The 10,162-nt window shown below is 38.5% G+C and overlaps 1 protein-coding gene across 2 annotated transcripts in view; it reads left to right on the forward strand.

Moving 5' to 3' along the window:
- Window positions 1-743: 743 nt before the first annotated feature.
- svilb (supervillin b) overlaps window positions 744-10,162 on the forward strand; it is a 49,731-nt gene continuing 40,312 nt past the window's right edge. For both annotated transcript variants that reach the window (XM_016290803.1, XM_016290804.1), the window contains exons 1-6: window positions 744-976; window positions 3,713-3,776; window positions 8,003-8,082; window positions 8,180-8,237; window positions 8,556-8,719; window positions 8,957-9,680. In XM_016290803.1, the coding sequence (XP_016146289.1) occupies window positions 919-976; window positions 3,713-3,776; window positions 8,003-8,082; window positions 8,180-8,237; window positions 8,556-8,719; window positions 8,957-9,680 (1,148 nt within the window). In that variant the 5' untranslated portion in view covers window positions 744-918. The remainder of the gene's footprint in view (window positions 977-3,712; window positions 3,777-8,002; window positions 8,083-8,179; window positions 8,238-8,555; window positions 8,720-8,956; window positions 9,681-10,162) is intronic.

Genomic DNA, 10,162 nt, shown 5'->3' on the forward strand with positions numbered 1-10,162 from the left:
AAGTTTCAATTGGCCTTTAATTTTTTGGTTTTTTTTTTTTTTTTTTTTTTTTAAGTAATTGAGTTATGTGTTTTTGTCATTTTTCGTTTTTCTGAATATTTCTGTGTAGTTTATTTTTATTTCAGTTTTAGTTTTTGCCATGGCAACATTTCAAGCCTAATTTTTTTCAGCATTTTTTTATTTAATATTTTCATTTCATATTTTTTTTCCCCAATTACAGTATTTGTTTTTATTTGTTTAGTTTTATTAAACAATAATAACACATCTACCAGGATGAGTCTAACTGTTCAATGCTAACCAGCTAAACCTTAACTTCTTTGGCAACACAGCAGAAGCAGAACTCAGAACCCTGTGCTCATAGCAGTTAGCATAAAAACTCAAAACTACATTATTTTTACAAACATCCTTTTTTTAGTGTGCATTGTAAGAATACAGCATTTTCTTAGTAACACAGCTTTAACAAAGATTCACGTTCATTTGGCTTGATTTTAAAACTAAAAGATGCTAAAGGCAGGTCAGACCTAATAAGAGACATTCATCTTTGCATCACCAAGTATTTGTGACTCCTGGATTGCTGACGCGTGAGTGAGTGTGTGTAAATGTAGGAGCGCTTGTGTCATAAGTCCAGGAATCCACTGTGCTCCCACAATCCACTTTTATCATCCAGACTAATTTCTGCCTGTAATCAGATTACTGCCTGTGAGCTGCTTTAGCACCTCTCTCTCTCTCTACCACCCTCCCATGTGGTTGCTTTAGCCCTCCAGTTTTGCCTCTGTGCATTTCCATCACATCGAGTCTGTCCGTGGCGGTCCCTCTCTCTCTCTTGCTCTCTTTTTTTCTTCCATCTGAGCCTGTGATCAGGATTGTCTGTCCTTTTACTCTCTTTCCTCCGTATTCTTCTTTCCTTTTCATTCCAACATGTTCCATAACCCGTGGATTACTAACTATCTCAACCACGTCACACAGTGTAGTCAAGGTAAGTGTTGAACTCTTTGTGCCCAGTTACTGTTACCAGGCAGTGAGGTTGAATTTATGGAGATTTGAGTGAAAATGGTTACCGGGTCATTGATTGAATAGTTATCATGACAGAAAGGATTGTGAAGTTGTTTGAGTTATGAATGGATGGCTTTGTTTAAATCGGTTTAATATTGTGTGATCCTGGATTTTTTTTTTTAAATAGCTGTACAAAATAGAAGTGTATATTACTCTTGCTCTACTCTTGTTCTATTGAGAATGAAGATTGATTATTGATCCGAAGTTGTCTGAATTCTTGTGGTGTGCTGCTAAAGGTTACTTTGAACTTCAGAAGTGATTAGTGATAGTCCTGCCAGCCAGACTGATTTGACCAGATTGAGATTGTCTGAATCAGCTGATGACTGTTGCCAAATAGATCGAAGTGATGATTAGAAAATCTACAGACAATGTCAGTGTCTCCTTGTCAGCTGAAATGAGCAGATACAAAGTAGGCTTTTTTTGTGGAAATTGAGGAAATAATGTGTAAAATAAGTAATTTTTTGTAATATTTATTTGCTATAATTGTATCGGCCATCAGCCACCCTGTTATCCTGAAAAAAGTTTCAACATCAACCATTGAAGAAAAAATTCATCTATTTTTAAGTCAACGTTTAACTCTTGGCCATGCAGTTCATGTTGACTTTTTAATGATTGTCCATCAAAGGGTTAATAGTGACAAGCACAATTAAACAGAATGTAAATTAATACACATGTAATTGCATACATCCATTTGCAAACAAAATCAACCAACCTTTAATGTGTATATCAAACAATTATTCATCCAACATATGGTCTTTTTGAGGTTATTGGCTTAAGTGTTCTGTGTGAACATTTTCATTTTTTTTTCCTGTGAATTTTGAGTAAATTGTGTAAAATTAATTTCATTTGCAGTGTACACAGCCATTCAAAAGTTTAGGGTAAAATTTTAAAAAAGGGGGAAAAAAAGAGAAATTAATACTTATTCACCAAGGTTGCATAAACAAGTTCTATTTCAAAGAAATGCTGTTCATTTGTTCTTTCTATTCATCATTGAATCCTGCACAAAATATATCATCCTTTACACAAAAATATTAAGCAGCACAACTGTTTTCAACATTGAAAATCAGAAATGTTTCTCGGCCTGCAAATCAGTATATTAAAATGATTTCTGAAGGATCATGTGACAATCAAGACTGGAGTAATGATGCTGAAAATTCAGCTTTGCATCACAGAAATAAATTACATTTAAAATATATTAAAATAGAAAATTGTCTTTTTAAGTTGTAATAATATTTAACTCTATTTTTGATAGCAGTATCAACATCAACCACTGAAAAACTGGTCAGCTGCTTAACTTAAATCAGGTCTCATTGAAGTGGAACAGTAATAACCTTTAGTGTCTCAGTTTGTCTAAGACGTTTTCTATGTGTTTGTGCTTAATTTTGTGACCTCTAGATATGCCTTATCTCTCCATTACAGCTGCCAAAGTTTCACAATTGCAACGGATTTGATGTCGAATCTCTGTAGTGCCTGCAGCTGTCACTCTGATTGTACTGTTCATCATGAAATGACCCCAGACACTGTGTTAAAACGTGCTAATGGCAGGACGTGATAATTGCTGTTTTGCTGTCTACACTTCAGATCATAAAATCCTTCACACAAACCTTGTGTAAAAGTGGTTTACTGGACATCCTTCTTTCTGTGCTGTGAACTGCATGTGTTTTCAGAAGGAGGGTGGATCTTTGAGCAGGGTCTATTTTTTTACCCTGATCTCCCCAACTAGTATTTTTAGACGATGCCTTGTTCTTCTCGTCTCCCCTCTGCTAATTTGTGGCTGTCCGCATCTTGACGTGATTCTCCGGCAACCGTGGGATGGAAACTTTTCTTCTCAGCTCATTCTTAAAGCGATCACTCATACTCCAGGTGCTCCATTTGGAGGGGGTCAATTTATCAGCCGACCCACGCTGGAGGATGTTAAACACAGTAACTCGAGCTTGTCCGTACAACAGGGTCAAAAAAAACTAAAACATGAAGTCAAGATGGAATGTGTTTGAAATGTTTGTCGTTGTTGGCAACAGGTTGCATATTTCTGGAGAAATATTCCATTAAAATTTTTTATCCAAGATAAATTTGTATCTTTCCTGAACTTGGGTTGCTTAACTTCACTGTAAGCAACATTAAATTACATTTAAGTGCACAAAATTATTCAAGTTGAGCTGGCAAATTCAGTTTGTGCTGTTAAGGCCCATTCACACCAAGAACAAAATCTCTTATTATAACTATATTAGTGTTCGCACCAATGGACGATAATGTTATATTTATTATAAGCGTGCGCTACAGTTTAATTGTCTGCTGCTTTAAATGCTCAAGCTCTTTAAACTTGAGTGGATTCTGATTGGCAATGTTTTTTCATCGTTATGAAAGTGGTTGCAATGTTGTTACATTATCGTGTCGTTATCATTGTTGTGTGAACTTTCCTTATATAATCAAACAATTCAAACTTTAATTCAAACATTAAATCTTTATAAGTATTGTTATAGTTCTTGAACTATGAACAGGCCTTTATGGTCCATTTAATTTTTTTTTTTGGATAGATTTAGGGAATTGCGTTGTGAAAGACACCTAAACAAACGCATAACAGACTCTCAGACAGATATTTCTAATTGAGTTTTAAAAACAAATGCACACATTTAAGGGTCTGTCTTGTTTCTTTTCACAGGCTTTGTCGGTGAAGCTTCTGCTAAGCTCTACAGCCCTGCACTACTAAAGAAAAGAGCAATAAGGTCAGAATCCATTCATCTCACAATTTTAAAGACTTTTTTGTTTTGACCCAACCTTTTTCCTTTGTTTTAAAGCTGATCCCATTAGATGAATTAAATACTGAATTAATCTCTTTATGTTCTTTAATACTTAGCACTAAATGCGGTTAATAAGATGCTGTTGAAAATCCTTTTAGAGAATTCAGTAATTGTGATTTAAGAATCAATATATTGTGCAGAGTCCTGGCCAATGAAAAAGACATTGCTGTAAGAGAAGGGGAGGCATAGTCTGCTGTTATCATCACAGACCCGGAGTGTGTATGTGTGGGTGTATGTGTGTTATCTTTTGTTGTTTCCATTGGTTAAGCTGTTAAAAGAGAATAATTTGCTCTTGACATTTAATGTGTTCAAAATAAATCAAAACATCAGCGTTCCTGGTGTCCTCAGTATAACACGATATAGAACAAAGACATGTTTTAGTCACTTACACACATTCAACCAGTATTTAACAAAAATCTGAAGTTAGAAATCTAGTCAGAATTTGTATGTTTATTAACAGTATCAGTAAAATATATAGTAATTTTGTTCAATTTTTATTTAAAATTTTATTAAGCACTGTCGAAATTCTTGATTCTGATTGGTTGGTACATGTTACAAGGGTTTTATAGAATGGTGATGATGTAGTGTGAGATTTGTTGACCATATTACAGTAGCATATCACTTCAGCACATTCTTTCTGGACACATTTAAACTGGTTAGCCATGGCTTGTTTCTAACTTAATCAGTGGTGCAAGGAAGTATATACTGTGGAATGATTGACCTGGACTCTTTACTAATATTATAAATTATTGAATCCACAACAAGGATGTAATGGTCATTGCACTTTGGTATTAGGGTTGGGTACCGAAACCCGGTACCAATATGGCACCGGTACCTATATAACCGGTATGTACTAGAACCGAATCAGAATACAGATTTCGGTGCCATGCCTGTGAGCGATCGATTGAAATATTTGTCCTCTGGTTCTCCGAAACGGAGGTAAGAAGCATCATCACTGGCACCGCACGTGAAAAATAATTTCCCGACTGAGAAAATGCACGTCAACTCAAGTCGGAAAGCTATAATAATACAAATCCAACAAATCTTTGTAGTACGAGTGTCCATGTTGTTTTCACATTCCAACTTAAAAGCACAACTCGGGAAATGAGAGCATCCGAGGAGCGCGTGAATGCAGTAATTACACTTGCTCTGATGACAGCGGGTAGCCTTCCGTTAACTAAGCTAAACATGCTTAAATTAAAATGCACAAAGCTAAACTTCCCTTGTATTCACATTAATAAACCTGTTGTCCAACAAAAGAGAACATTATAACCTTTTTACTCCACAACACCAGTCAAATGCTTCCTTTTGTGATCTGATGTGGCTTCTTGTCACAGAGTGAGGCACAAAATATGTTCCATAGGCTACTTTAAAAAGAATACATTGATTAGCAATGGATTATAAATATACTTAATTGTTATGAAAATACTAGAGATGGCTTGAATAACTCAGATAAACTATATTGCCGCAGTCGAGTGTCTTTGTTTTATCATTCAAAACGTTTATATGTTCCGTTTACTCAGTTACAGCTATAATAGCTATGCCTTTGTCCACATAAGGGATTTCCTGGAGGGTCATGAGTTCAGCTACTTCTGTGACTGGATATGTGGATTTTCTGTGCGAGGGCGCCCTCTGGCGTCCAGTATGAATGAAACAGACATCATGTGTTTATAGTGCTAATGGCCAATGCATCATTCTTTGGGGAATTTTTCTTTCTTTCTTTCTTTCTTTCGTTCTTTCTTTATTTATTAATAAATATCGGTTTAGGCACCGGAACCATTTTAAAAGTATCGATTTTGCATCGAAAAAACCCCAAACGATACCCAACCCTATTTGGTATGCATTAATGTTCAATACTTCAGTTGTACAGTGGCAGTTATTCATCCTTGCATTGTTTCCATATGTGTCTGAAAAGTTTCTGCGAATGCAGCCTAAATCAGTTTAAGCTCTCGTTAGAGTTCTGCTGCCCTGCTTTTGAAATCGTTGTGCATAGCAGCATGTGTAGCAAAGGGTGTGCTGTAAACAGGGGTAATTGGAGTGTGCTGTTTGGGCTGGTAGGACTGGTACCATGGTGAAGGAGAAATTTATATGTATAAATACCTTAGCAGCTAATCTATTCCTGTGGTCAGATTCAAGTAAACGTTCAAGATCCTCAATGCTAATTCAGCTTAAAATGTAACACGGGAACACATTGGTAAGGTTGCTCTTGACCTGCCAGTGTAAAATTTTGGAGGCACTCTGTGCCAAATCCAATTTTTATAAGGTGTGCAGATATTAGGTGTTGGAAATGTCAACATATTGAGTCAGGTTGGAGTCATAGCCAAGCAGGTAGTGCATATACAGGTGCATCTCAGTAAATTTGAATGTCATGGAAAAGTTAATTTATTTCAGTAATTCAACTCAAATTATGAAACTCGTGTATTAAATAAATTCAATGCACACAGACTGAAGTAGTTTAAGTCTTTGGTTCTTTTAATTGTGATGATTTTGGCTCACATTTAACAAAAACCCACCAATTCACTATCTCAACAAATTAGAATATGGTGACATGCCAATCAGCTAATCAACTCAAAACACCTGCAAAGGTTTCCTGAGCCTTCAAAATGGTCCCTCAGTTTGGTTCACTAGGCTACACAATCATGGGGAAGACTGCTGATCTGACAGTTGTCCAGAAGACAATCATTGACACCCTTCACAAGGAGGGTAAGCCACAAGCATTCATTGCCAAAGAAGCTGGCTGTTCACAGAGTGCTGTAGCCAAGCATGTTAACAGAAAGTTGAGTGGAAGGAAAAAGTGTGGAAATGGAAAAAGGTGCACAACCAACCGAGAGCCTTATGAGGATTGTCAAGCAAAATCGATTCAAGAATTTGAGTGAACTTCACAAGGAATGGACTGAGGCTGGGGTCAAGGCATCAAGAGCCACCACACACAGACGTGTCAAGGAATTTGGCTACAGTTGTCGTATTCCTCTTGTTAAGCCACTCCTGAACCACAGACAACGTCAGAGGCGTCTTACCTGGGCTAAGGAGAAGAAGAACTGGACTGTTGCCCAGTGGTCCAAAGTCCTCTTTTCAGATGAGAGCAAGTTTTGTATTTCATTTGGAAACCAAGGTCCTAGAGTCTGGAGGAAGGGTGGAGAAGCTCATAGCCCAAGTTGCTTGAAGTCCAGTGTTAAGTTTCCACAGTCTGTGATGATTTGGGGTGCAATGTCATCTGCTGGTGTTGGTCCATTGTGTTTTTTGAAAACCAACGTCACTGCACCCGTTTACCAAGAAATTTTGGAGCACTTCATGCTTCCTTCTGCTGACCAGCTTTTTGAAGATGCTGATTTCATTTTTCCAGCAGGATTTGGCACCTGCCCACACTGCCAAAAGCACCAGAAGTTGGTTAAATGACCATGGTGTTGGTGTGCTTGACTGGCCAGCAAACTCACCAGACCTGAACCCCATAGAGAATCTATGGGGTATTGTCAAGAGGAAAATTAGAAACAAGAGACCAAAAAATGCAGATGAGCTGAAGGCCACTGTCAAAGAAACCTGGGCTTCCATACCACCTCAGCAGTGCCACAAACTGATCACCTCCATGCCACGCCGAATTGAGGCAGTAATTAAAGCAAAAGGAGCCCCTACCAAGTATTGAGTACATGTTCAGTAAATGAACATACTTTCCAGAAGGCCAACAATTCACTAAAAATGTTTTTTATTGGTCTTATGAAGTATTCTAATTTGTTGAGAATTGGTGGGTTTTTGTTAATTGAGAGCCAAAATAATCGCAATTAAAAGAACCAAAGACTTAAACTACTTCAGTCTGTGTGCACTGCATTTACTTAATACACGAGTTTCACAATTTGAGTTGAATTACTGAAATAAATGAACTTTTCCACGACATTCTAATTTATTGAGATGCACCTGTACTGTGATGCACCAAGTAGGACATGTTTCTGGGTCAACATCCTTGTTGATCCTAGAACAACATTCCTAGCATTTAACCAATTGGATTTTGGGGTTAGGGTTACACTTACTGTAGTTCCAGTCTCCTTTAAATAACTGCCAGAAAGACCAAAAATGAAATTAAACACATTAAATCTACTGACATTAACACATTTACTAAAGCGCTATTGTTTTGAATCATGCACTCTCTATTCTTACAGCTTTGGTGTGGATGACAGGACATCACTGGTTAAGAGTACAGCAGAAATTGATGCAAACATCCTTGCTGTACTGCCCAAAGGTGAGAAATGCTAAGATAACAATGTGCTTAAATAGTTGAAGGATAGGGATTTTTGCCTTAAAGTAGTTGGATATTTACTAAAACACTTGTCTTTTAGTTTCAGAGCTAAGGAAGCAATTTGAAACCTCTATTAGAAGTAATCCAGAAATGAACAGGTACATTTGGACTCGCAAAAGTTTTCTATGCATATAAAAATTAATAAGGCATTCCTAAAGCAGTTGAACATTGCAATAGCAGTGCGAAGGTCATGGGTTTGATTGCCATGGAATGCATGAATTGTTAAAATGTGTACCTTGAATGCAATGTAAGCAGGTAGAAGCATTGAGAAATGTTACATTTGAAAATACAATTCTACATTTATAAGTAACTTATGTTACATGATTTTTTTATGAAAAGCACTGTCAGGATTAGACTCTCTGTCTTCCACAATGTTGCGCCACCTCCAACACTGGATATAATGGCTTCTTATGCAGGAAAGAGAGAATCGCACGAAGGTTGGAGGTGATTGAGGCTGATGTTTCACCTCCTCTTACTGCAAGCATGCAACACACAGCTGGCCTGGTGACCAACCGACTTCTGGAGGAGGACACACCACGCTATACACGTGCTTCAGATCACAGGGATCCAGGCATTGTGGGTAGGTCACCACAGCAGATGATATACTGTACAGTGCTCAGCTAAGGCAAGAGTCACAATGATTATTGCTATTTGTTATACTATTATTTTGATAAATCTCCTTAAACTTTGGACACTAAAACAGCTAGAAAAAATCCCATTGAATTACATTGAACAAGTGGCTCAGGTCATATCTTGTGCCCACAAAATTGTAGAATTTAGTTGATTCCCTTCTCACTCTCTATTTGTTATGTTACAGTGCGGCGCTATAGCCGTGATGAGATAGAAGCTCCAGAGCGGAAGTCCAGAGCTCGTTCACGTCCAGATCCACAGTCGTCCACCAATCCTGAGCCAGTTGGTCCAACCCCAGCAGGTTCTGATGCAGCCAGCCTCAGCTCTAAAGCCGAGCGGATTGCGCGCTACAAAGCTGAACGTCGGCGACAGTTATCAGAACGTTATGGAATCCTCCTCGACCAGGAAGTGGATCTGGATTACGCACCACGCTACACACGTGCACGGAGAGAGTCTGACCTATCGGACAGAGGGGCTCCTCCTGACAGGGGACGTGGTGAAAGCAGGACGAGAGGCAGGGCGTTGCAAGAGCAGGATGAGGGGCGGGACCGAAGCAGCAGCAGGTCTAAATACAGCAGTTCAGGTATAGGGCGGGTCTTCATGCCTTCTGACCCCGCCCACAATCCTGCTCCTCCTCAATCAGGCTTTGATGCCGAGCGAGAGAGAGAGAGAGCAATGAACTTGGAAAATTATAGACAAGTACCTGACCGAAGTCCGAAACCACACCCAAAGGAAGCTCCGGTTCCCATGGAAACAACAACAGCCCAGCCAACGAGGGGTGTCGCTGTTGTCACTGTGGCAAGTTCTCCTAGGACAGCACGCAGAGCTTCGTTACCCACAACACGATATGGCATCTCTCCTGGAGACCTGTTCATCGAGCAACAAGCTCAAAATATCCTCAACAGACAGGGGTAAGTATGTTTACTGAGTTCTGGATCTTAAAAATATATGTGTTAGAGGACCCTGATTTTGATTGATGTTGGCATACTTCCTGTGTTGGCATACTTCCTTTTAAAACAGCAAGTTAGTATGCAATTTGCTCTTTTTTTTAAAGGGGTCATATGATGCGATTTCATTTTTTCCTTTCTCTTTGGAGTGTTACAAGCTCTTGGTGCATAAAGAAGATCTGTAAATTTGCAAAGACTAAAGTCTCAAATCCAAAGAGATATTCTTTGTAAAAATTAAGACTCTGCCACACCTACCTAAAACGGCTCGTTCTAACATGCCCCCACATATCTACCTCACTTTGTGGGAAGATTTGCATAACACCGCCCAAATGTTCACGCAAAGAAAGAAGGCGTAACTTTTATTCTCGCTGTAGTATTGTTGGCGCTGCTGCCATGTCCTGAAGACGCTATGTGTTTCGTTGTGAATGCGAAACTACTTTGTTTGG

Source organism: Sinocyclocheilus grahami, unplaced genomic scaffold (genome assembly GCF_001515645.1).
Source record: "Sinocyclocheilus grahami isolate Dianchi unplaced genomic scaffold, SAMN03320097.WGS_v1.1 scaffold263.1, whole genome shotgun sequence".
In the NCBI taxonomy this organism is placed as follows: domain Eukaryota; kingdom Metazoa; phylum Chordata; class Actinopteri; order Cypriniformes; family Cyprinidae; genus Sinocyclocheilus; species Sinocyclocheilus grahami.